Source organism: Onychostoma macrolepis, chromosome 16 (assembly GCF_012432095.1).
Source record: "Onychostoma macrolepis isolate SWU-2019 chromosome 16, ASM1243209v1, whole genome shotgun sequence".
In the NCBI taxonomy this organism is placed as follows: Eukaryota; Metazoa; Chordata; class Actinopteri; order Cypriniformes; family Cyprinidae; genus Onychostoma; species Onychostoma macrolepis.
Genome location: NC_081170.1, coordinates 16398855 through 16426069, shown reverse-complemented (window position 1 = coordinate 16426069; position 27215 = coordinate 16398855). Strand labels below are relative to the sequence as shown.

The 27215-nt window shown below is 40.1% G+C and overlaps 2 protein-coding genes across 14 annotated transcripts in view; both read right to left on the bottom strand.

Annotated features, from left to right (window-relative positions):
* Positions 1 to 13339, bottom strand: part of LOC131521718 (ETS domain-containing transcription factor ERF-like) — a 76154-nt gene extending 62815 nt beyond the window's left edge. For 5 of the 13 annotated variants that reach the window (XM_058746690.1, XM_058746687.1, XM_058746697.1 and 2 more), the window contains exons 1-2: positions 12015 to 12061; positions 8298 to 8820 (exon numbers count right to left, since the gene is read on the bottom strand). Coding sequence is in view for 1 of the 13 variants with exons in the window: in XM_058746686.1 (XP_058602669.1) it covers positions 9977 to 11376; positions 12015 to 12516 (1902 nt within the window). In the remaining 12 variants the exon portion in view is untranslated. The other 8 variants (XM_058746693.1, XM_058746689.1, XM_058746700.1 and 5 more) reach the window with 5 other exon arrangements.
* A 372-nt stretch (positions 13340 to 13711) lies between these two features.
* Positions 13712 to 27215, bottom strand: part of megf8 (multiple EGF-like-domains 8) — a 28967-nt gene continuing 15463 nt past the window's right edge. Inside the window, exons 31-44 of the mRNA XM_058746928.1 lie at positions 27025 to 27196; positions 26053 to 26216; positions 25821 to 25956; positions 24192 to 24423; positions 23968 to 24094; positions 22983 to 23193; positions 22421 to 22635; positions 22135 to 22330; positions 21245 to 21413; positions 20958 to 21150; positions 20231 to 20401; positions 20003 to 20133; positions 17473 to 17605; positions 13712 to 17396 (exon numbers count right to left, since the gene is read on the bottom strand). Coding sequence (XP_058602911.1) covers positions 15918 to 17396; positions 17473 to 17605; positions 20003 to 20133; positions 20231 to 20401; positions 20958 to 21150; positions 21245 to 21413; positions 22135 to 22330; positions 22421 to 22635; positions 22983 to 23193; positions 23968 to 24094; positions 24192 to 24423; positions 25821 to 25956; positions 26053 to 26216; positions 27025 to 27196 — 3729 coding nt within the window. The 3' untranslated portion in view covers positions 13712 to 15917. The remainder of the gene's footprint in view (positions 17397 to 17472; positions 17606 to 20002; positions 20134 to 20230; positions 20402 to 20957; positions 21151 to 21244; positions 21414 to 22134; positions 22331 to 22420; positions 22636 to 22982; positions 23194 to 23967; positions 24095 to 24191; positions 24424 to 25820; positions 25957 to 26052; positions 26217 to 27024; positions 27197 to 27215) is intronic.

The following is a 27215-nucleotide window of genomic DNA, read 5'->3' as shown; positions in this document are numbered from 1 at the left end:
CCCAGTTCTCCACAAACATCGTCCCCCTAAACTAGCTGGGCTCTGGGGACTTCTGAGGGAAGACGGGAGCCACGGAAAGCAGGTGAGAGAGTGAGTGCTTGCATGAGGGAGAGGAGAGGGGATAAGGAGACTGAAGCGTTTCTAATTTGAATAAACCCTTCGGCAGACTAAAACTGGCAGCCGGCTTCCCCTCTGTGCACAGGAAAAGAAAGCAAAGTAAAGAAAAAGGAAAGGAGGCAGGGCAGGAGGAAAGCAGAGATAGATGGGGGGATATAGAGATGTCTCCACATCCATTTGGCTCTGGAGTATGAGAGTTTGGGCTGGAAGGGGGTGGAATAAGAAAGATGTTGGAAAACAACAGAGCTAGATGTTGTAAAGAGATTGGACCACAACGAAAGAAATAAAACATTGAGATGGGACTTTCTAGGACTAAAAGGGTGGGGGAGACAAAAAGTGAAACCAACTATGTGATTTTAAAAATTACCGGACCCAAGCTTTTCCCTCTTGGTCAAAAGTCTCTCCACTACTTCAGCTCTCCTCTATCTGCCTCTGCTTTCTCTCACAAAATTGCTCTCTTGAAAATAAAGGTTCCTGTTAGATACAAAAAGTTTTTTACAGCGCAATGCCAAGAGAACCTATTTAAGTTCCTCAAAAAACTTCTCTTCAGTTCTTTAGGCAGCTATGTGCCGACGCTTTATATAATCCAGAAGGCTCAACTGAAGAATCAAGAACCTTATTATGAAAAACTAACTCAAGAACCCTATACAGAATGATTTACTGCTGAACATGACTATAAAAGAACATTCATAGTATACAAAATAATTATATTCAGAACAATAATTCATAATCACGTAATGGTAAGAATTTTGAGAGACTTGTTTCTTGGTTTAAGTTTGTATTTCCTTTTTATGCTAGTCTGTCTAAAGACTTTGAAGACAAGAATAGGCTACATAGCGAGATACATATTTTACGAGGTGGCTAATTCGTACGACCTCACTCGTACAAATTCATACGATTTTTGCTAAATCGTACGTATTTTACGAGTTGCAAATTCGTATGAATTTGTAAGAATGACCTACACCTACCCCCGCCCCTAAACCTACCCGTCACTGGGGTTTAGACTAATCGTAATAAATCGTACGAATTAGCCACCTCGTATTGGTCGAATTGGTCGTGAGATAGCGTTGGAAATGTAGGCCTATAGCTTGTAAAAACGTTTTTAGCTTTAGAAACATAGACTGGAATTCCGGATTTTGACCCATGCCATTGTAAAAGGATGAGAAATAGCCTACACCGCACTCTCGCGCAGATGATGACACGATACGATTACCGAGGCGAGAAACGCGTTTCTGTTTAAGTATACTAGTAGGTCTAACAAAAAAGGAGGAGATGAGGAGGGAGAAGGTCTCTCTAACACCTACACACAGCGTAAGAGAGAGCGACAGCGAGAGAGGGAGAGAGAGCGAGAGAAACACACAAGAACTGGCTCCGGCTTCAGCGGCGCTGAAGTGAAGCGGCGACGCTGGGAGAACCATAAATCTTCATATAGAGGCTGTTTTGATTAATGCAGCCGAGTCGAGCTAGGGGGCTGGACCTATCCCATTACGCCCTAATGGAAGATGGAGCGCCGCTGTCTCCACCACTAGGCCCCTGTCATTTGTTCCACTTTGCAGTCCATTTGGCCGAGAGACTACAAGCCACTCCATCAAAAATATTTTCAGAGTTAATTTCCGCCCGCTTAATTCGCCTTGATTCGGATTGCGTATCGAATGGCAGGATCGATTTTCGCCTGGCGTCTAAATTAAATAAAAGAGGGGGATACTTTAAGACCGCGTTTTCTTTCTTTTCTCTTTTCCATTCTTTCTCTCCCCCTTTTCCAGCTATCCCTCACTTTAAGTCCATCTCATTCTTTTTCCCTTGTTGCATCTCATTTCCCTCTCTCCTTTGGCTGTTATAGATATTATAGGGGGTGGGGCATGACGGTGTATTACACATAATCCGAGATCGAGGGAAAGACAGATGGAATGGGGTGATAGATACAGGCTATGGATCTTTCCAGAAACTGTAAACGGGCATATCAAACAGGACAAAGCGGGAAAAAAAAAAAAAAAAAAAAAATGTAAACACTTTCACAATACTCCCAACAGTGTGCCTAAGGGTTGACTTTTTAAAAGAAAGTTTAAAAAGTAAATTGGAAAGTTTTGGTTATGCAAATTTACATTTTAAATAAAACCACAACAAAGACGCAAACAATGACAAGATTTGTGTTTATTAATGTTCCATCTGATTACGCAATTTATTCTAGAGGTGTGCGGTTGCCATGGTTACCGTCTCAATCAACCGCGATTACAGTTAGCCTACTGTTTTTCAGTGACGTACGTTCGGTGAAAATTCTATTTTATTAAAACCTTGTTTAAACATGTTATATTTTAAAAGAATATTTACTTTAAAAATACATATTCTTTCCATTAAAAGTAACTAAATTATTGTGGTTAGAAATTCACAAAGCATGTTCATTTCACTGAACCAATTATTCAGTATTAGATAAAACAGGTAAAAGAGAAAAAACACATGTATTGTACGTGTTTTGAAGACGTGGAAAAATAATAAAGAAAAAGTAGCCAAAAGAAATGGAGAGAAGGGTAAAAAGCGCAGTGACAAATTGGTCGAGTGTGTCGCGAATTCCCTTTTAGATTTAAAGCCGCATGTAGCCCATCGTCATATCTTTCCAGAGTAATTTATTTTCCCATTTCTCTCTCTTCCTCAGCCCCTCTCTGTGAATTTATCTGTTGGCCCCCGCGCGTGCTCCAGTCACGTGCGATTGAAGAGGGGGGGAAAGTCAATAAAAGTCTCCAGCGACAACTGTTTCCCCCCTTGGGCTCTTGCACTTCTCGTACTCTTTCTTTTCCTCTTTTGTTCCTATTTGTTTATATCCAGAATCCTTTCTGGTTCGCAGCCAACTTTGGTGTGAAATTACATTGAATAAAACAATAATATTAACATAAACATAATAACCCTATTCTCCTATTATAGTAAAAAATTTAAGCGCCATTTTTTTTTAAGCTAAAGTGCATTCAACATAATTATGCTGAAATAATTGATCAGTTGATCCTATAACTAGAAACACCAAATCCTTTCACAGCCGGATCATTTAAACACACAATGTAGCCAAAATGTTGAATTATCTGGTACAGCTTCCCTGACAAACTTTGACCATATCTAAGGGCTTGTCAGCGAAACATGAGGGGTTTCAAACCCCATGAAACTACAACAAGGTTTGACTTTGCAGCCACCCCATGGAGACAAAGACGATGGTTAAGACAAACCCAGATGTGACCATATCGACTCGTTTCAGGCCACCAATATACTCTCTCTATCCAAGTCCAGACATCAGTTATTGTCTGATTCTTGAGAAAAATGCCCCAACCTAGAATAATGAATAAATACACAACGTACACAGTCAACAGGCCTCTGGTAAGATACACACTGTGTCAATATTAATCTCACTGACAGAAGATCGAAATATAGCAACTGTCACACATCATCTTTCCTCTCTCCTGTCTCTCCATGGAGTGGGGGTTCAGACAGAGAAAGAGTGTGAGAGAAATAGTCAGAGAAAGAGAAAACATGAAAATTAGAGAACAACCGAAATGTGGTCAACACAGAAAAGGAAAGAAGTACGTACGGAAACAGGAGGGAAATTAACACAGCAAAAAGAGCAGTACTGGGAAATTTAACAGGGTAGATAGTATAAGAGCTAAGTGAGGTGTTGGAGGAAGAAAAAAAAAAAAAAAAAAGGAAAAGGACTGACAAGAGGAAAAGTGGACGATGCACAGCGAGAAAAGAGATATAGAGGGCCCACCAGGGATCGTTTTACGAGCATCCAATTGCTTTCATTGGGGCACTACTCTCTCTCTGTCAATTTCCTTATCGTGGCCTTGATTTAATTTATAGACCTGCTTGAAGCCTTTCAGCTCATACTGTAACATAACAATGTGTAGCAAGCAGTGGCATAAGTCAACAGAAACTCTGCCATAGACCTATGAACAGCCTACAGTGCTATCGTTCCTATTCCCTAATCCATATAAGTCAAAAGTTTTCAAACCTTTTCAGATCTAGGACTCTTCAGTGGACAGAGATAGACCATGGACCATAACAACATGCTGTATGCTTTATCATATTAATGTAGTTTACATCATTTTATAATGTTGACTTTGCACGGCCAGTAAAATAATAGTAACTAATGTGCTTCTTGAACATTTTATTTAATAAAACTTTAGTTTCTTAACTTTGATCTAAATCAGTAGCAGTCTGAGTAGCAGTAAAAATATCATTTCTGCTAACAGCCATTAACAAAAGTGTTTGTTGTAAAAAAAAAAATTCATGTGTTCAGAGCTTTCGATTGGTCTTAAGAATGAAGGGGGGAAAAAATCTGCCATTCAGTCTTTGGGAATGCAGAGGTCAGACACTGACCATAACGAAGACTGGAGGGCAATGTACAAGGTTCTTATTGGCAGACAATTGGCTTTGAGTTAGCAGCTATTAGCGCCAATTATGGGATATTAGTCCTCTCAGGCCTAGTTCATTATAGGAGCCCTTAATTACAAGTATCCCAATCCTGTTAAAAGGTTTTATTGCAAAGGATATTAACTATATCATATAGGCTGTGATTACCATGTGCTATGCAAAGAAATGAGTTTATATCACTGAATAATTTTAAATACTGAAGGCTCTAATCCAATTAATTTAAATACAGATAAGTTTGCTGCTTCATAAAATAAATATTAATTTTTTTATGTAGAAATCTATAAAGCAGCTGGTGATGGACCACACTAAAATATTAAGTATCATTATTACATTTACTTGTGCAGCATTTTAGCAAGTGTATTGAAACAAATTCAATCATGTAGATAGATACAGTCAAACTAAAAATGATCCAGACACCAGATATAATTTTTGATATCTTTTTACTAGTGAGTGCAGGACACAATAGTTCATTTATGTAAGTGAGGATAGCAAAATAAAGTAAACTTTGACCCATTATACCCCCAAAAAAATTTGAGACCAAAAATTATTCAGACACTTTCACCTTAATGTTTTGCTTAAGTGTTTTTTCTTTAATTGCTAATGCAAACTCTTTACACCACAGACTGAACAAAATTAAGCATTGTTTTGGTTGACCCAAATTGGTATTATCTAATTGTGTATTTAAATTTAACAGCTGACAGCTATTCAACCTAATTCATTACACACCTTTCTATCAAAGTTATCTGACATTATCATTTTATATCTGAATTTATTCTGACACAGTTTAACTCTTGAGTTCTTGTCATATTTTATTACCATTTTTTAAACTATAGAGAATAAACTGTAATAATGTGAGAAATGTTGAAAGTGTGAATAAATTTTGGTTTGACTGTAGATAGATAGATAGATAGATAGATAGATAGATAGATAGATAGATAGATAGAGTGTCTGATGATATGTGATCTAAATGATATTAGATTGAAGCAAAATTTGGGCCGATTACGTAAAAAAAAAATTCAGTATGCATGTGACACTTAATAAAGCAAGGCACGTAGAAATGATCATCAACTATTTTGAACTTTTACCTTTAGTGCTTTAATTGTGATAGCAAGCGGTAGTGTCTGACTGAGCACTGACGATAATGACTCTGAAGTCAGCATCTTAAGCTCCGTCACCTTTGGTCTCTGTGGTCAGTACCTGTGTTCAGCACTGAGGATTAAAGCCTTATCAACTGGAGCAGAGTTGTCAGGATCCACACTCACAGCCAGATTACAGGTTGTGATCCGTTAATAAGTTCATTCACTGCAGATCAAAATGAGATTTATTCATTACACCGACCCCAGGCACAGCTACCGTTGTTCCTTTCGGTCTTCCATTGCCTTATTCTCTTATGATCTACTCAGACCTGCAGAATTATCACAAACGCTTTTTGATTTTAAGCACTTGATCTGGTCACATTGTCAGGTCTCTGCTCTCTCTTCTTCACTCACAGTATTTCAGCAGGCCTACGTCTTTTCCCACACCTCTTCTCTTCTAACTACATTCTTTTGATCCCACTATTTGACTCCTCTAAACATCACGTCTGCTTGTCGTCTTTCTCCTCCTGCGCTCGCTTGAGTTGTTGTGTTATTCTTGTCTTCCCCTCCTTACTCTCGTGTCTCTCATCCCCGTGCTCTCTTCCTGCTCACTGAGGCCACATAGTCCCAGCCGGTTATCCCTTTTCCCTCTCTCTCTCCTTCCCTCCCGCGCTCTTTCCCTTGTGATAAATGAGGCTGTCTGTTGGGTGCAGTTCATATTTACTGAGTAGGGGAGCGCACACTGTCAGTCTCCCTCACCCTCCACATCTCTATCCCTGTGCTAAACAGACACCCAGAGCCAAAGGTTAGGACATAAGGGCGGACTGGGGAGGAGAAGTAAGGAGGAGAAGAAAGGAGCAGTTGTGGATTGTAGATTTGGGGCTATATGAGAAGCACCAGCGCTGGGAGGCACACAACATATAAAAAGACGCCAATTGCGTGCACCATGACGCTAATCGAAAATGAGAAGCTCCTCATTTCGAGTTCGACAGCACCGACCCTACTCGTTTTCTGTGCTAACCATCCTGCCCTAAGCAAAACTTGCAGCATCTTTTCACTGTCTTTTGTGCGCCTGAGCTTTCAGGCAGTTAATACGTGCCAAGAAAGTACCATGACCAAAAAAACACCTAAAATACACAGTTTCATCTACGCCTACATAAACCATCCCTCACGCACGGCTTGTGTTATTCGCAGGGAGTGGAAAGTGGTGATTTGACCTCTGTTCTAACCCTTTCATGAATGAGAGAAGTGGATTTGGGCTTGGCTGAGCCCAATGGGACACAGACGCAGCCGCCCTAAAGCCCCCTGAAGACCCCGAAAGCCGACAGCTCTTCCCACACACTGACCTCTGAGGCCAACAAGCGCCAAAACCACTGCAGCGAGACGACACTGTGACACCAGCACACCAAAGCCAACAATGTGTTCTTTCAGCAAATTGACAAGAGTATTGAGAGAAAATATGGAGAAAATTGGATTGCTGGAATTACATATAAAAAATTGGAGATGGGGGAAAGTGTGCAAGAGGGCTCTTATTTAATTCAACATTGAAGTAATTCAATTTTAGAGTATTCTAGAGACGGTCAGTCAGAAAACTGCCTGTAAATAAGGGTATTAAGAGTTTCAGCACTGACCGTTGATGGAGCATTTTACAAAAGAACACGGGTCAAATCACAGGTCAAAGATCAAACTATGATCTCAGAAAACAAGTCAACACATTTGTTAGCATAGCAGCTATGTAGTAAGCTAAAGGCTGGAATACACTACATGACTTCTACATAGATTTTTGTCCCGATTTGTCTGGAGGTGTCAACGCTAAAGTCAACACCAGTCTGCAGATTTTGAGCAGTCATAGTTCACAGAAAAATCGTTGATTAGTGTTTGATGGGCCCTAACTCTTTCTTTCTTTTTTAGCTTCAGACCATCCTGATTCCATCCAGTCGGAGCATATCCAACATGCATGAGGCAATTTTTGAACACACATCGTTTTCATTTGTGACATGTTTCCGCAACGAGGCGCATGTTTCAGTTTCTTGTGTGTGTGTGTGTGTGTGTCGAAACGATTTGAAAGTCTAGTAGTCTCTGATCCTTAGTCGTTTAATGTATGATGTTGAGTTTTTCTGTAACCATTTACAAAGTCGGCAAGTGTGTGATGCCTAGCGTTTTAAAATCTGTTCAGATTTTCAAAGTCATGCAGTGTATCCCACTACCGTTATCACAAACAGCGTTCTTGCGTCAAAAACGTTGCAAGAAACGAGCGGTAATGTCGTCGGTGTGCTTAATGAATAAACAGGAAAAAAAAAATATGTAAAACTAGCGCAGTATGATTTTATGATAATAATTTGACACGGAGACGATGGAATAACGCAAACAGAAATGCATGTTACGCATTAGAAGCGGTTATGCTTTTTCACTTGTTTGTGTGAAGTAACCCAGCAGGTTGTCTCAGGAAGAGTGAGAAGCACAGGAGAGAGGCAGATGGCACCAAAGCACATCCTAATTCCCAAAAGCACACTTTGACAGATATCTGTTTCCCCCTGGTGCCCCGAAGGAGGAACTGCTACCAAATTGTAACGTTTGTGGCCATTTCTAAACATACATTATACAGTATACATTCTTTAGAGAGTGACTGATATGGCTAGTGAAATACAGAAGTAGTGTTTGTGAAGCATATATTCAAAAACTCAAAAGGTTTACCCATGTTGTCTCCAATGGTCATTTCGGTCCGTACCCTGTAAAACAAGAAAATCATGTGAGGAGATTACCGTCATGTAATCTGTCTCAATTTTCAAAATCTATTCATTTTGTGCATGTGGCTCACCTCCCTATCACCCGATCTTTAGGAGCCGCGCTTGTTCTGACAATTATTATTACTACAGCAACAGAGAGAATTAAAACACACTCCCTTCCATACATCTCCCTGACCCTCCTCTCAGACAAGAGGCTTGCTAAATGAAAAATGGACATGCTTTAAGAAGTATTGATTCCAGCTTTAAACAAAGGTAGACTCAATATTATTTAGCCCTAAATACATCTTTGTTATCTGTGTCGGTGCACCAGTCACGCTGCTGTCCTCGTAATCGCAGACATAAAAATAATAGGGCTATTCCCCCAACATTGACTGAAGCAGACCTGTTTGGGCCCTTTGACCAAGTGATCCATCTATTGGCTTTGAGCATTTGCACAGACTGCAACGATGCTTTGGTTGCCTGTGCACAAGCTGAGAAGGAAAGACAAAAAGACAATGGTTTAGACAAAATGGCCATGGTTTGCATATTGTATTTACTGTTTTAAGATAAGAATACAGTTTCAGATGCACAGTTCAAGCCAATACAATGACGAAACCACTGCGATAAGGTTTATTTAGCGCAACTCATTTGATTTCATCCATTAAAAAAAAAAAAAAAACAGCTTGTGAACTTTTATCTTCATACTCATTTTTTATATTACATCAGGAATACCAGTGCTTCAAAGCATAAATGTAAAATTATTTCATCTTAACTAGCCACGATAATAATAAAGTTATCTTTCTCTCAGAATACTTTGGCATTGAACAGTAACATTAAATGGATCAACTACAACATTGAACTAAAAAATTACCAACCCATTACAGTATTTACTTGGAGAAAATTCAACAGATTTACAGTGGCCTCCATAAAGCATTAGAATGGAAAACACATAATTGCTTTTTTGTTGCACACAAGGCATCTGAAAATATGATTAAAAATGAATAAGAGGCAATAGTACATACTTTCATATTAACACAAAATTGAATTAACGAAACTCTAAAATCACCACTACACAGTGTACGTGTGTTGAAACAGAAATAAAAATTCTATAATTTTGCCTCACATTCATCTTGAATTCACATTTGCAGATGCCTTTGGTACAGCAAAGAGAAAGACCTCAAATTATAGATGATGCAGCCCTTGAATGCTTCCATCATACAGCTCACAGATTAATATTAAAATAATAATAATAATAATAATAATCATAGAATATTATTAGGCCGCAGCAGAAGTAGAAATCTCATCTTCATTCATTCTTGTGAAACAACAGTGTCTTTAAATGGTTAAATATGAACTTTAAATTATTTAACAATTCAAGCTACACTGCTAATGACGCCTGTACACAGTTCATTTGCTACCCATATTAACAAAAATCATTGTAAGGCATTAATTCTATTCAATCGATATCTCCAATGGAGTTGAGCATGCAAAATAGCTATAATGTTAAACCTATAGTCCAGAAAGGAAGACTATGCATCTGGATTCAGTAACTTAAGAAGTAAACTGATTTCCAATTCATCGATGAACTCCCAATTCATTTTCCTCAACGAAACTGAGATTAGACAGAAGTAGTGCAGCTATCCATCCTTATGTGTGCTTTTCCATGTGTTGAGAAAGATGGTGCGGGCGAGTGAAGGTGCGGAGACACCGCGGGCAGCTGTATGGCCTCTCGCCTGTGTGTGTTAGTTTGTGTAACTTGAGGTGCTGGGGCATGAGAAAACTCTTCCCGCACTCTGTACACTTGTAGGGTCTGTGGCCCGTGTGACTGCGCCTGTGCTTGCTCAGGTCGCCCGAGTTGTTGAAGCGGCGGTCGCAGTCAGAACAGGCGAAGGGTTTTTCCCCTGTGTGTCTCCTCATGTGTTTGGTCAAATCGCCAGATTGGGCGTAGCTGGAGCCACACTGCTCGCAGCGGTACGGTTTCTCGCCGGTGTGCGTTCGCATGTGGTTTTTCAAGTGCGAGATGCGGACAAAACGTTTGGTGCAGACGTTGCACTGGTACGGCCGCTCGCCTGTGTGAATGCGTAAGTGTTTCTTAAGCACGTCCTCCCGAGAAAACGTCTTCGTACATTCTCTACACTGCAGCATTCGCTCGGAGTTGTGCGCTCTTTGGTGGACCTTCACGTACCTCAGAGCGGAGAACATTTTGCCACAGTCTGGGCATGAAAATGGTTTTTCCTTGGAGTGAACTTGTTGGTGGATGCGAAGCGTCGATCGGTGGCTGAATCTCATCCCGCATTGGGGGCAAGGGTATGGCCTTTCGCCCGTGTGGGTTCGCAGATGACATGTGAGGTGGGCCATCCTCGCGAACGCTTTACCACATTCGGGACACTTGAATGGCCGGATTCCTGTATGTATGACTTTGTGATTCCGCAGACTTCCCATATCATGAAACCCACGGCCGCAGTCTTCGCAGACGCACGGCTTCTCGCCAGTATGAATGCGTTTGTGTATCGTCAAGCATTGAAGTGTAGAGCAGTTCTTGCCACATTCTCGGCACAAATAGCCACGGTCTGTGCAAATGGGTTCGTTGACACCCACCTTGGGTTTCTTCTCATCCTCATGGCAGCGATGTGGCCCGAGACCCCAGACTCCAGCAAAGCTTTGACCGCATTTAGCACAGCTAATTTGTCCATCTTTACATTCGGTGGCTAAGCCATGGCATCTGCGGCAGTGGTTTTTCAGGTTACCGATGTAATCGAAGCTGCGATCACACTGTGGGCAGGTGTAGCGTTTTCGGATGGGTTTGGGTGTAGGGAGGTGGGCCTTGCGCACATGGGTCTCCAGCTGCCTCTGAGAGAAGAACCGATAGTGGCATGACGAGCAGCTGAGCATCCCAGAGGATATTTTAGAGCAGTTGTAGACTTTGTGGTTTTTCACCCATGCCAGGTATTCACTTCGATGGCACCATTTGAGGTGTTTGTCCAAGTATGTAAAGTCAGTGAAAGTCACAGAGCAATGAGGACAAGGAAAAATCAAGGAGGAGGAAGCTGTGGAGAGGAAAAGGGACAGAAAAATATGCCAACTGATAAAGAAACAATCTTGTCTGGTCAAATGTCAAATCTTCTTAGGTTTAGGTTATCATCTGCAATCAATTAACAGGCAGTGTTATTAATAATGCCCCCCTCCCCCCATTAACATTTTCATTACTCCAAAACTATCTAAAATATATTGAATATGTATTAATTATAAATGTTTAACTTTATAATAATTTAATTATTACATTTCATCATAAAGTGATATATTTATAGGTATCAATGTTTGATACAGAAAATATTGTATAATTGTATTATTCTCATTCATTAAGCATATGTATGCCACTAGATGACACTAGATAGCCCTGAGATATTCAGTGGCTGAATTTAAATTCTAGAATTCAACACACACAAAAAAAACAATTATATATATATATATATATATATATATAAAAACACTGAAATTATATATATTATTATACAATTACATATAAACCCTAATACTATACTAAAAATTCAAACTAAACTAAAACGGAAGAACAAACTTAAAATAAAACAGAAATTAAAAAAAAAGTTAAAATTAAAAACTCAGGATTTCAAAGCATGCCTCTTTCACAATTCACAAGATTGGGCATATTAAATAAACGTATTACCTGTGTTTTTCTCCAGGCCAGAATCGCCCACAGAATTTTCATCTAGTGTCTCAAGCTTCACTTCCTTCCAGCTGTCATTCTCCTCCTTCACAATCAAAGTAGACTCTCTCTGCAGCACTTCAAAAATGTCAGGCTCAGTTTTGACCTGAAAACTAGGTGGGTTTAAAGGGACACAGTCTGGTTCTGTCTTTGGAACGAACGCTCTGAAAGCAGGAGGATGAGGCTGCAGATTGACTTTCTGCTGCTTCTGTTGTTGGTGTTGTTCAGAGGACACCGTCAGGACTCCCAAAGCTTCCAGCTCTCCTTCTTCTGGTTTGATCTGTGTGACCGCAGGACAGGTGTCCACAGCACAGTCCTGGGTGGCATTAGATGTTTTGGTTTCATTTGTGTCAGTACTAATACCATCACCATTTGCTGGCAATGGCTCTTTATCACAATTTGGCAGTTGTTTGGTTTTCTTTTTTCTGGATAACTTTCTTTTCTTTAGCAGGTTAGCTTTCATCTTCTTGTGCACAACCTAAAGAAATGTTTGAGAAGGACAATAATAACAAAAATTTAGATGGAAAAACTATGTTTTGGAACATGGTAGCGAGTTTAAGGTGGTCTAACAGCCTGGACAATCTAGTCTAGCTGGTTTACCAGCGTGGCCAAGTCACCTTTATTTATGTAGCGCTTTTAACAATACAAATTGTGTTAAAGCAACTTCACAATATCAAAATTGAAAAATAGTGTCAATAATGTAAAATGACAAGACTAAACACTCAATTTTCAGTTAAAGACATTTCAGTGGTCTCAGTCAGACCAGCTGAAAACGGCTCAAAACTCCTGTAAAACCAGCTAAGACTGTCTGACCAGGCTGGGACACCAACTAAGGCTGGTTTGTGTTTTTCAGCAGGGATGTTTAATCATGAAGGTTCATATAGCTCATGTGACAGTATTCGCGGGTTGCAGACATGCAGATGTAAACAGAAGTGTCGTGTTGATTAAATAAAGCACAAAATGTTCTTACCGGAAATACTAAACCTTTAGTTAATCTGCTGCATTTAGGCGGCAATGAATCTTCGATTGGACTGCAGACAGTGTTGATTGTCCTGTGGACTGTCACAGCCCTCAGCGTACAGCATCCTACAGCTCAAACAGACGTCTTAAACAGCCACCGCTAAAATCACACCAACTCGTCTAGTTATACTAGTGAAAGTATAGCAATAAAAGACCTGGAGCAGTTTGCATTGACCTTGCTTTTCAGGTCTGAAATACGTTATAACGATTCTGCTTATAGATACTAGGTAAAGCCAGCAACGATAACACGTTCCAAAATAAGGTCAACGCTGAGGCGGCTTTTCAAAATAAAAGTTCCTGAACCCTTTTTTTCCTTTTAAGATTTTAGTGGAAACATTTAAAACTTCCTAATAAAATAATTTTAAACTCATTAAAATCACGTAAATACAGTGCGTTTTGAAAAATTTATCAGCATTTTCTTAGCATCTAACGTTAATATAATAGAGATAAATCAACCTAATACAGGAGACAGATCACTAAGACACCTAATTTCAATCATAACTCAATTTTAATCAAATGTGCAGCTACTGTTTTTGGTTTTACTCTGCAGTAGGTAATTTTATTCTCATTAGTCTAATTTTTCAAAGAAGTAAGTGTCAAATCTGGTACGAAAACAAAGACAATACAAGAAACCCTGGTAACCATTAATGGATGATTTTTTTTTTATTATGGACAAACCGCTGTTAAGCATCAAAGGCATGTGCACCAACCACAGTAAAAACTGGAAAAGCATTTGAAAATGTCTGAACACAACACAAAGCTTTCTTTACCATATTCAAACCCAAATCTGTTTTGGTCTTACTCTTGTGCATAATTTATATCACAATCACTTTTTCTGGTTTAACCTAACAAATTAAACAACTTAGCTTAAAATAGCTTTCTCTGGAGTGGAATCCGAGATAAACATATGGCTTCTCCTGTTATGTTTCTGTTATTTACATTAAATAATCATAATGTCAAATGAACACTTCAAAATATCTTATAATTCACTGACTTTAATTCTAAAAAAAAAAAAAAAAAAAAAAAACTTTCTACATCAACCTGTCCTACATAATTACCAGTCAGATTACACAGAAAATAACAGTCCATCCTCCAAAAAAAAAAAAAAAAAAAACTTTCTACATCAACCTGTCCTACATAATTACCAGTCAGATTACACAGAAAATAACAGTCCATCCTCCAAAAAAAAAAAAAAAAAACCCCAGAAATAAAGCAAAACAACGGAATTTCCATATAAATGGCAATACTGTAACAAACTGTAGTGTTTTCAGTGTTTTCTCCTCTTCATTTCATTACCTTATAATGTCTCACCAGGAGCATACTATATTTTAATGTTTAAAATTTCCATTGCACTTTTTGTTCAACAGATCTCATATATCTAACTGAACATAACCCATCACTGAAATAAAAAATGCTGCAGCAACCCAGCTTGTGTGATAAATTTCATTGATCATCGCAAATAAAACATTAGCACATCGTTAATGCATGCTATAAGTTTTCCTACAAAAATTAAAGTAATATGAAATAATTAGTGTAAGAAAGAGGAAAAATAAAAAAGCAGTATCCTTCATTTCCTACACAATGTGAAAAAAATGTAACGTTCCTTGTTAATCAGCTTATTCCTTCTATATACACACACACACACACACACACACACACAATTGCAGCACTAAAGATTAATGGCCTAAACTCGAACAGAAATTCAATCCTAACTTTAATACAAAAAGTGTGTGAGGATTCTGTCATACAGTTATATTAGCGTCTGGTCAAGGCAAAGTGAGTAAAGGCATGTCATTAACGCAAACAAAAAGGACATGTAACCATAAACCGTCGACTGACAGTCTGAAATGCAACTTCAGTCTGAATGAATATGTATAAAAATAAGCCAATGGCTCACCATGAAACAGACCTATTGACTAGATTCAAATCTGCTATATTACAGGAAACATCGACCAATCACAGCCATGACAAAATACCAGTAACAAAAGCATTACAACTACTTTTTTTTTTTTTTACAACATCTGTGCCCGTTTTTTGCAGACAATCAATGTTTTGCACATTCAAGCGGACATGTTGCACCGTCTCTTGGTTTGGATGGCAGTTCAGATTGTCACATGAGGATATAAAGCACATTGGTTCAGCTGCAAAGACAACTTTTTCACCGGTTGATATGTCATGCTGTAGTCATCAGCTTGTCCAGCTGATTTCAGTAGTGTATATAGGACAGAAGAATGCAGCAACAAAGCATGGAGATACGAGTAGTGCATTGCATAAAGGTTGCTGCTTTAAGTCAATATGGAGCTTTTTAGGAGTGATAAACAAGTAAACGACACCTAATAATTAATTACAGTATATGTACAAATCACATTTCCTATGATTCACCTTATTCCTCTCTTGTAATAAATACATCCCTTTTGTAACCCTCAACAGAGCAAACCAAAAAATTGTCATCATTTACTCACCCTTCATGTCGTTCAAAACTAGCGGAACACAAAAGAAAATATTTTGAAAAATGTTTCTGTTTTTTAATCTATACAATGAAAGTCAATGGGGTCCAAAATTGTTTGGTAAAAAGTCAGAGGAGTTCCAATGTCATTTGGTTTTGGAACCCATTGACTTACTTTGTATGGACAAAAACAGTTCTTCAAAAAAATCTTGTGTGTTGCGCAGAAGAAAGTCAAATGGAAGTGGAACGACATGAGGGTGAGTAAATGGCAAAATTTAAATTTTTTTGGGTGGACTGTCCCTTTAACATCTCTGCGACTTCCTTTGTCCTTCCTGTTCACTCTCATGATTGTTTTTTCCTTTTCAATTTATTTCTCATCTCATCTCATTATATTCTCTTCACATGGCCATGGTGGTTAGGTGCTGATGGCCCAGCAAGCCTTTTCGGCCGCCCCCGGCACCGGGATGTGTTCCCGCTCCTCCATGTCCACAGTACTCCTGCAAATTCTGCCGCAAAGTGACAAGCGCTGAACCCAAGCAGGCCCGGTTGGGAGCAAGGATGCCTCCTGGCAGCTGTATGAGCACGGTGGCCACCCCTGCCATCCCATCATCTGTGGGCTCCAGAGTGATTGGCCCAACTTTGAAGGACGAGTACGAAAAGCCCATGAGCTGGGACAGGAAGGGGTCGGAGCGGCAGAAATGCTGGTAGCTGCCGTGTGAGGACGGATGATGGTGGTGGTGATGCGAGGTCGGGTTTGCCGTAGAGCTGGGTGCGTAGTGGTGAGTGTTCAGGTAGTGCAGGGGAAGGTGCTGCCCGTTGTTGCCTCCACTCAGAGCGAGATGGTGGTGGTGGTGAGTGACAGTGCCTGTGCTGGGGTCGTGTTTGTAGGACAGAGCTCCGGGTCGTCCCCTCTGGCCCATCACCATGCCACCGAGCTTGCCTGTCCGGACGTGGGCAAGGGACACGGTGCTGCCCCCTCCAGCCGAGGGCAAGTAAACCAGCTGCGGCTCCTCTGGCTCTAGGTAGACGGTGAGTTTAGCGAACGGACGAGAGGCCATCTTGGTCATCTCTTGAATGTGGCGCCGCTGCTCACGGCGGAAGTCTAAGAACTGCTTGACTTTCCAGAGCAGCACACAGACGGAGAGGAAGAGGAAGAAGCAGGAGAAGAAAACAGAGAAAAAGACAAAAAGGTCAATGTGGGCCTGGTCCTGTCGGAGAAAGAGGAGGCCTTGGGATTCTCCGTTATGAGTATCCGTGCCCACGCCGCGCAGGGCGATATAGAAGCGGCTGGACTTGAGCGAGTGCACTTCGTGCGGGAAGGTGATGACCACGCGGTCCCGTACACCACGTACAATCAACACCGTCTGTGGTTTCCACACGGTGATGTAGGTTATGAGACCTTCGGTTCGTTCTTCCCGTATCTCACGTTCTGTCCCGTGCGACTTTGTGGATTGCAGCGTGCCGAGCAATGCTGATGAGGAGTTCGCAAACACCTTCATGGGTGACGGTGGTGCGAGAGGAACCTCCTTTTCTCCACGGGAAGTGGTCGCAGAGTTGGCCTCATCCTCGATCTTGATGGTATGCACACCGCTCTGGCGGTCGACCTCTACAATAAAGGTGTCGTGCGAATTGGACACATAGACCTCAACCTCTCCAAACGTAACGTCGATGGTGACGCGGATATCCACGTTAGTGAACTTGGGCTGGGCTGAAAAGAACACTGTGCGGCCCCTAAGCAGATTGCGGATGTTAGGCTCATGGAAGCAGTTGACCTGTGATGTGGGGTCGAAGCAGCATTCATTGTCCACATTGAACTGCCGGTAGCACTGCCGCCCATTAACCGGATTGCCGTTGAATGAGTCTTTGCATTTCGCACACTGTAAGAAGAATACACAGGATATCATACAAGGTCTTATTTGTGAAATATGGAGTGTAATTTGAACTGACTGTTACCTGTTGTCTGTAACACTCTTTGCGGTCATTCTGTGGGCTGCTCAGACAGGATGAGGTTTCAGTGTTGTTCTGGCAGGGGCAGCCAGTGCCATCATGTTCATTACACGTGTCTGCATGGCCGTTACACTGACATCTACAAACAAACAATGGAAATACTGATGTTAGATCCAGAAACATTGTATTTTTTACAAAGTGATGTGAAAACCTTTGAGATGGAGACATTTTCCAATCTCTAACATACTCGTGAATAGAGACCTGCATTTCGGTCTCTATTCGGGCCCCGACTTTTTTACCCCCCTAGGGCCGGGCTTCGGGCCAATTTTCACGTCATAGTTCAGACGAGGGCCGGGCCTTTAGTTTTCTCCTTATTTTTATATTTTAGACATCCATCAATGTCTAAGCAAAGCGCTTAGAAAAGCGCTATATAAATGTAAGGAATTATTATTATTATTATCAATTAGTGATGAAAAAAAAATTGCCGCGCTGGTGGAAACAACACGAGACCCTGCCGCGACTGTGAAGAGCGGTTCAACGGTGTTTAGAGTCCCGCAGCAGCGATCGCGCCATCAGCGCAGCTGTTCTGCGTTCAAATACACGCAATAAAGCTTGCTGTTGTAAAGCCCCAGCAAAATTACCATGAATGTGTCCGAGGGAAATAGTAAGGAGATATTTGAATTACTTACTAATAAACTAGTGTTTTCTGTGTCCGTGTTGCATCAGTGTGGATTCATCTCCTCATTAGACGCGCCTTTAGAGAGAAGTGCATCTTCACGGATTAATAATGAATGAGTTTTTGTTTTCGATTTGATTTATTTCGTTAAGTAGTAATTTAAAGCTTTTTATAGATATATTTATCATGTCTGTGAGGCATGTATTCGCTGACTTTCGGTTCATTTTTGTGAAGCGCTCCTGTTCAAGACGAGATGGCAGAAAGCGTATCGTTTTCTTAAAAGCACAACGTTTTGTTGATATTGTGAGTGCACACAAATAGAAGTAGACCCTTTACAGTTCCGAATGGTGTATTACTCTTACCTTTATGAGCAAAAATTACGGCCTATTTTAAGTTGTTTCCACTGAAAAAAAAAAATGCAATTGATTGCGCTGGTGCCTCCATGTCCTGCGCTTTAGCTTCCGTTCTCCGCACAAACTACTGGATGCAGCGCACATTTATCTAGGTTTAACGTTTAAACATTTTATATGCTTGAACTGTTTTATTATATCTATAGATTTTATTTTAGGCAAGTAGTGATGATTTGAGAAGGCTAAATTGATCAAACATGCTGATCAGCCTGCCGGTCTGCAGCTGGCTGCTTGGTCGTTAATTTAAGAAAGAAATAACTTGTTTAACGAACAAAAAATGCTCCAAACGTTTTTCAAAATTAACTTAAAAAAAAAAAAAAAAATTAAATTAAAAAAAAAGGAAAAAAACTAAATATAATCACTTTGCCATTACATACAAAACTGAACTATTTTAATAGCCGAAACACGTTTTGGGAGAAGGGAAAAAAAAAAAAGACGGGCTCGGGTCGGACTCAGGCCGGTAATTCTGATAAGCTGTCGGACACGGGCCGGGCTAGGGCCTGAGTATCTCGGGCCAGGGCCGGGCTAGGGCCTAAATTTGAGGCCCGTGCAGGGCTCTACTCGTGAAGCCAACTGCCAAATCGTTTTTCAAATTTTCCGTAAATATGCGCTAACTTTTGACAGTCCAATTAAATAATATATTGCATATATATTAGCCTGGTAATACCAAATTCTGCTACTTCGTTTTGCTTCGTAGACAGAGTCTGGAAGGGCATAATTGACAAGCGTTTACTTTCTCGTGGGCGGGCGCTTGTCTGAAGTTTAAAATCACTGTTGTACCCGTAAGCCAATCACATAACTTTTGGTTATGATGTATGTTATGTGCCGGCTCAGCCACCTCGAACTTCCGCTGTAAACACTGGTATGCGGCGAAAACAAAACCATCGAGCGAAATACCGGAGTGAAGATGGCTGTGAACGACTTTTGCAGATTATGTGAAGTAAATCTACGCATCCACAATTAATCGCCTTGCCGGACAGTAACAGTTGATAAATTAAACTTTTCCTAAAACTTGTCGGGAGTAGGGCCACAACATCACCTCCATTCAAAATGTGAACCAAACACTCTTCTTGTTCGGGCTTCAGTTGGCAAATGCCGGGAATATTCTCAACAACAGAGCGAATAGCATCCCGTGTCTCCATGTCCGCTGTAGTTTTAGATTTCCCTCACCTAAACTACAATCTTAAATTCTGCGCTTAGCGTCTACGTCACGGCTCTCAGTCCGCCTTCTGTTCGTTGATTGGCCCGGCTGCTGCGGAGCCGGAGATAAACTGGGAGATGGTTTGCTATATCAGACTGAGTACAGAAGCGAACTGAAATTGAGCGGAAGTACGAAGTCTGACGTAGTCAGGCTACATATATATTGCACCCCGGAAGAATAAAAGTGACAAACACCTAATGAAATATTGAAGCACAATTATAGACAATGTGAATTTTCTGATGCACTTACTTCTCACACTTCCCTTGCAGCAGGAAGTAGCCACTGAGGCAGCTCTCACACTTATCCCCCACACTGTTGTTCTGACAGCTCACACACACAGCATTGTCCTCAGTAGGGCCTTCTGTTGCCCATTGTTCAATCTGAGTAGCAAAAGCATATAATGTATGACTCAGGCCCTGCAACAAGACTTCATATACCGAATACAGAAAGGAAAGACAATTTCCAAAAATTGCTTACACTCTCACGGTCCAGTGGATAGTCTTTTGGATTTTCCATTGCCCTCCGATGCTCCTCTTTGGACAGACATATGTCGCTGTTTCCTCTGCAGAATTCACGACAGGGGCGACACATCCCACCTCCCACGGCTGAGCCCACAAACAACGGCTTGCACTTTTCACAGTGCTGACCCTAAAAATAAGAAAGAGATAGAGGTGACCTATAGTCTAATAATAACACAAACATAGTATTGCTGCTGTATTCTTTTGAAGGAAATACTTTCTGCAAGGACACATTAAATTGATCAAAAGTTATAGTAAATACTTTTATAATGTTACATAAGATCTCTTCTTTCAAATGAATACTGTTAGAACTCTTTTCATTAAAGAATCCCTAAACAATTTATCAGTTTCCAAAAAATATTAGCAGCACCACTTTTCAACTGTGACAATAATAAGAAATGTTGCTTGAGCACCAAATCAGCATATTAGAATGATATCTGAAGGATCGTGAGACACTGAAGACAGGAGTAATGGCTACTAAAGTAATGGCTTACCACCACAGGCAAAAATAGTAAACAGTATTTTAAATTTGTATTGTTTCCCAATATTACTGTTTTTACCACTTTTTTATTACATCAATTCAGCATTGTTGAGCATAAGAGACTTGTGAAAAAAAACAACTTCTAAACAGAAGGCAATATCTGAGGATATTTTCAATAACAATATACAATAAAACGCTTCAGTACCTTTGTGTTATTCTTGCACTCTAGACAGGTGTCCAGCTGAGAGATGCTTTTACAGTTGCTGTGTTTATTACAGCGGCACTGTGAAGAGCAGTTCTCTCCAACAAACCCAAAGTGACACTGACAGACTCCTGGGGACACACAGGTCCCATTAACACAGCCTTGAGCACACACTGGCTCACACTGGCCCGACACACTGAAAAAGAGAGTGAGAGAAGAAAATATAAATGAACTACTCAACCGTGGGAAGGTCAGTGATATTGTTTGAGAATGAAAGTTGTTAAATATACCTGCTGAGTACGTAGCCCTGTCTGCAGGTGCAGTGGTAGCCTTCAGGCAGATCATGGCAGTCCTGAGTGATGTTACAGTGGTGGTGTCCATTGGCACACTCGTCCTCTTCTGGGCAATGCAGGAAGGACCAGCTACTGTTCCACTGTGGGCAAAAAGCTTCACTCACACCTGCAGTAAGTAGAGAGTAGAAAGACATTTAAGTTTTAATCCTATAAATAAATTTTAAAAAACATGTGGGGCCTAACAGCTCACAAGTGGACTGTCTGTATGTTAGATCTCAAAAGTCGTGTTCTGGAAGTAAAACATCCCATTCGTTTTGTTTTGCAATTTTTCAATGAATTCCCATTAAATGTTTTAAGGTTATATTAAGTACACAATTTTGTTCCTTTTTTGACAGATTTTCAAATACAATTTGCTTCAAATCAAAGTTATGTTGTGGTTCACACCTTGTTTTCTGGTAGGTTTGGCTATTAAAATCCCTATTGAATAAATGAACGGAAAAAATACTTTAAAGGATGCTGAAAAAAATGGGGTTGTGTACTGTTGCACTCTATAGATATCTCTGATATAGATACAGATATAGATATAATTTTGTATATTGTACATAACGGGATATTTTAACAGCAACACACTAGTACTATTTTTTTGTCTCTCATTTCACTCTTCAGCCTCTCTCCCTTTCCAACACATGTTAGAATAACTAATTTTTGCCTTCTCGTGGCTAAAAAGTTATTAATTTATGACTGCAATAATGAGCAACCGATTGTACCCACATGAAACCATCCAACAATTCAGCTTTCTAAAAGGTTTCACTACTCCTTACCTAATCATTAATTCAGTGCCATTATTCACACTAGCTTAATCTGCAGAAAGATATAAATACATGTACCATTCAGTCCTCCCTGAAGACAGCGTCCTGCCCCATTTCCACCACGGACAGCACACCAGCCACACTGTGGCCTGGAAATGCACTGAGAGCACTGAGTGAGCTGGAAGCACTGGGGAGAGCAGGAGTCTTCATCCGCGAGCAAACGGCCACACTGACCGGCCTCACAGCGCAATGGAACAAAGGAGGGGCTCATACACTGGAGAAGAAAGAGGACAGGTGATGAGGTTACTGGTCGAACTTCTTGTCGAAAGTTATCGAGTTGGAACAAACTTTATGAAAATGTTACCTGCTGCAGGGCCATGCTCCATATACAGCGCTGCCAGCCTCCATCAGAGCCACGAGAGCTTAAACACTGGCTGCAGGTTTTGATTTCATGGCAGGGTTCAGGGCAAGGCATTGGTGGAGAGGACTCTACTTGCATGGGAGACACGTTAAGCAAGGCATAGCTGAAACACGTCCAGTCGTAAGTTGGGTTCACACTCAGGATACGTCTGGTCTCACCTGGATGGTTAAAACAAGAGTCAAAACATTAGCTGTTTAGCACAAGCTGTTTTTGCTGGCCTTCATATAAAAAGATGTTTGAATTTGTAAAACTTCAGCATTCCCCAAGAAACACTGGCTGTGGGATTTGTTTCTCTGGGGAAGGCCACATTTCTGCAAGAGAACGCAAAAATGGTGATGGAAATCATATGAGGTGGGTATTTAAAATTTTTTCAAGCAAACACAAAGTTTCTCAGTGAGCATAATACTTTAGCAAGAGAATGCTGAAGTTCTGAAAACAAATCAAAAATCTTTGAAATCCTGTTAGGGGCTCCACAGAATCGTGCTCATTGTGTGGTCACTCTCACCTGTGCGTTTGAACTGGCGAGTCCACATGCATTTCCCAGAAGCTGTGCATTTGGGGCAGTCAGAAGCCTCACAGCTGGTCTCAGTACAGTTACTGGAGAGGAAGATCTCTCTTTGGTTTATCCTGCAGTCATGCTCTGATGTGCAACTTACTGAGCTGCTGATACATGCTCCCTCAGGACAGTTTGTGCACCACTTACACTGCAGAGCGGGCTGAAAGATGGATGCCATTTTTTAATTATCAGATCAGCTTTAACTTTTAAACCTGTCTTATTGATCTTATTGATCTTAGAATGTGTGGCAATGTGTCTGTTCAGAAGTTTGGGGTCAGTAAGATTTTTTTAAAGAAAATAATACTTTTATTCAGCAAGGACACATTAAAAGTGATGGTAAATCACAGTAAAAATCAAAAAGACGTTTACATCGTTACAAAAAAAATCTATTTCAAATACATGGTGTTCTTAATCCTGAAAAATGTATTCCGTTTCCACAAAAAATATTAAGCAGCTGTTTTCAACATTGATATTTATAAGAAATGTTTCTTGAGCACCAAATCAGCATATTAAGACGATTTCTGAAAGATCATGTGACACTGAAGACTGGAGTAACGACTGCTGACGATTCACCTTAGCCATCACAGAAATAAAAAATACATTTTAAAACATAATAAAATTATTTTAAACTGTAATGACAAATAAAATCACTGTTTTTATACTGTATTTTCTGAATATATGAATGCAGCATTGGTGAGCATAAAAAGACTGGTTTCAAAAATCTTTTTTTTTTTTTTAAAAAAAAAAAAAACCTACCAACCACAAACTTTTGAACAATACTGTACACAATATGATTTGTTTTCACTGGACATAAAAAGCCTAGTCAAATCTGTTAATTAGATACAGTTTGGCTATGTAGTGCTTTTACTAAATAGCTCAGTCTTAAAATAACTACACCATGGGAGTACTTTGGATTGTGATGTGATGATCGTACCTGCATAGGGCTGGAAAATGTTTTAGGATGGCGGGCCAAACATTCACTGCAGGTCTTGAGTCTGCGGCACTGATCTGGGGAACGAGGAGTGGGAGAACAGGTAGCCTGTCCAATAGCACAACCCAATCTGTTAAAAAGAGAAGACGAGATACAGTAATTTAAAAAACATTCCGGTAGCCATAGGAGCCTACTGTGAATAAAGATGATACTAGTTCTTGTAGCACCTTTCTGCAGTGTCTGATGAGGCACAGGTACCTCTGCACCACACACAGCTACCAGTGCTGCTGTTACAGGCCTCAGGGGTGGGCAGCAGGATGCAGGGGTCACTGGGCAAGGAAAGAGTCAAAAGTCGCCCCAGCGTCACTCCATTAAAACCTCCAGACAGGAACAGGCGACCACCCCACCCAGTCATAGCCAAGGAAACCGAACGGTTTACAGGTTCACCCACCGAGGACACTAGAGAAATGGTACAAGTAAAGGCCAACACCATTCTGTCAGTAAACACAGACTAGTGTTACCAAGTGCATAATTAATTAGGGATGCAACTAACGATTATTTTAATAATCGATTAATCTGTCGATTATTTTTTCGATTAATCGATGAATCGGATTAAAAAAACAAAAAAAGCATTCATTTCCAACCCTTTATTCAAAAACAGAACTAAAATCTTTAGAAAGTGCACAAACATGTTGCTCCTTGAACATCCCTGAGCTGTTATAATAATAATAAAATAAAATAAAAATGGACTAACACAAAAACATACACATGTATGCTTTACATCTGGGGGGGGGGGGACACCTGCACTTAACATTATATGAAAATCAAGCTCAAATGGAGTTAATAATGTTTTTGACCAGAGAATGACGGAGATGGAGTGTTTTGTCTGTCGTTAGAACGGCTGTAACTGTTATGCAGTGCATAAGTGCATTAAGTGCATTATGCTTTCATCAACTTTTACAGGTTATATAACTTTGATTGTAGCTATATGGGCGCTTAGTTTTTCTTGTTGTTTAATACACTTGGCCAAAATCTCAAATTAAGCGCTTATGCACATAATGCACAGGATATTTAAAACGATATAGACAGCAAATAACTAATTCTTCTCCACTCTTCAAACACACAAAAACATTATCCTTTACTGACATAGTGTTTGAGTAAAGAAAACGCTGTACTATTCAAACACCAATTATTTATTCACCCTTGCATTGCGAAAAAGCAGAGATCTCATCTTCTCCAGGCTGTGCGCGTGGCGTCAATCTGAACGGAGGCGGGGTGAAGTTACGAGGTCTCGCTGAGAGCTCGATGATCCAATGGCGTTACAGTTTTACTGACAAGTTATTTTAATGCTTATCATTGGTTTACTATTTTTAAAACTCTCTGATTTAAAATAATAAAAACGAATTATAAGCGACTCAAGTTTGGATAATTTTTCACAGCACCTGACTGGGCTAGGGTATGGCAACTGCCATACTCTGCCATACGCAAACGCCGCCCCTGCTCCCACACCTTGGATGACTTGGGTCGCACGGATTTCTCTGCCTCCGCCATGTATCTTTCCTCTACCTCCGCTCGTTTTTTTTTTTGTTTTGTTTTTTTTACTTTTTGTTTTTTATTTATGAGGCGCCAAACTCTGCTAGCATCCGTGCGCGAGAGAGACCGAGTGTGTTCACTCCGCTCCGCGCTCAAGTTTTTTTTTTTTTTTTTTTAATAATCAAACGTCTCCGCGTCGCGCGACACAACGAATCGATTATGAAATTCGTTGCCAACGCTTTTAGTAATCGATTTTTATCGATTTAATCGATTCGTTGTTGCAGCCCTATAATTAATATACTGTATCCAGATATGACTGCTACCTGGCTGTATCCATGTGTTACAGTTGATCTGATAGAGAGAAACTGTGTTGCTGTAATCCTCTTCCCCTGTCCTGCCTCCAACAATTACCATGGTGTCCTTCACTAAAGCCGCCGCATGGAAGAAACGAGAGAGAGGCTGGAGAAAGACAGAGATGATTAGTGTCATCTACCTGCCAAACTGCTTATGTTGATTCATCATTCTGCCCACCATTTGTTTGTTTGTTATAGTTACCTTGTTTCCCTGAGAGGGCACCAGTAAAGACCAAGTAAGATTGGGGTAATAAAGACTGTAAAGTTCTCCTGAAGGTTCTACAGCTTCAACGTGGAAACGGTAACCACCAAACACGTACACAGCATCAGTCTGTTCATGATACACTGCTGAGTGGCCGTAAAGACCTGAAAAGATGAAGGACAGAAGAAGAATTGAATCAGGTGTGTAGAGCTGTTTCACTTCATTTTAATATTGGTGTAATGGCAAATACTTTTTGACCATTATTGGTGAAGAAAGTGAAGAATTTAGGATAGAAATATATCATAATTGAATAGTATTGTAAAACAACAACAATAAATAAAAAATATTATATTTATTTGTTTTTGGCTGCGTTTCAAAAACATCAATGTGAAAAGGAAATTGCTTAAGTGAACCCATTAGAGAAATCTGAAACATTTGTAAAGATTTAAAATATTACTAGCAACACTATCGTTTAAACATCTGGGGACAGTACGATTTTTTTTGTATATTTTATGGTCACAGAGGTGTCATTTATTTGACCAATAATACTGTAAAAACTGTAATATTGTGAAATATTAGTACAGTTTAAAATAAGTGTTAAAATGTAATTTATTCCTCTGATATCAAAGATAAAATTCCAGTCTTCATGATCCTTCAGAAATCAGTCTTATATGCTGATGTGGTGCTTATGAAATAGCATTTATTTGGCAGAAATCTTTAGCAACATTATAAAAGTCTTTCATTAAATTAATTTAATGCACCCCTCCTAGAAGTATTAATTTCTTCTTCAAAATTACTAAAGCATACTATAGTATATTTGTTTATAAACCCCCCCATTGTAAACCATTTCAATAAGTTATTTCTTCATGATGTGTACAGGTATTAAGCTTAAACTTTAAGTGAACAAAACAGGCAATTAAAATGTTAAGTTGTCCCAACTGTGCCAGAAAAAGTGCAGTGTTCAATCTCTACCTGTAGGGGGTGTGCCAGTGTGTGGAGCAATAGTCCAGTTTCCAGACTGAGGATTAAACTCCAGCAAATGATGATTAAAGCCATTCTCTGGTGAGTAACCTCCAATCAGCAGAACAGATGAGCCTCTTCGCACAGTTAGAGTGTGTCCAGCCACAGGGGGAAGCACTGAGCTCTAAACACAGATGTCAGTT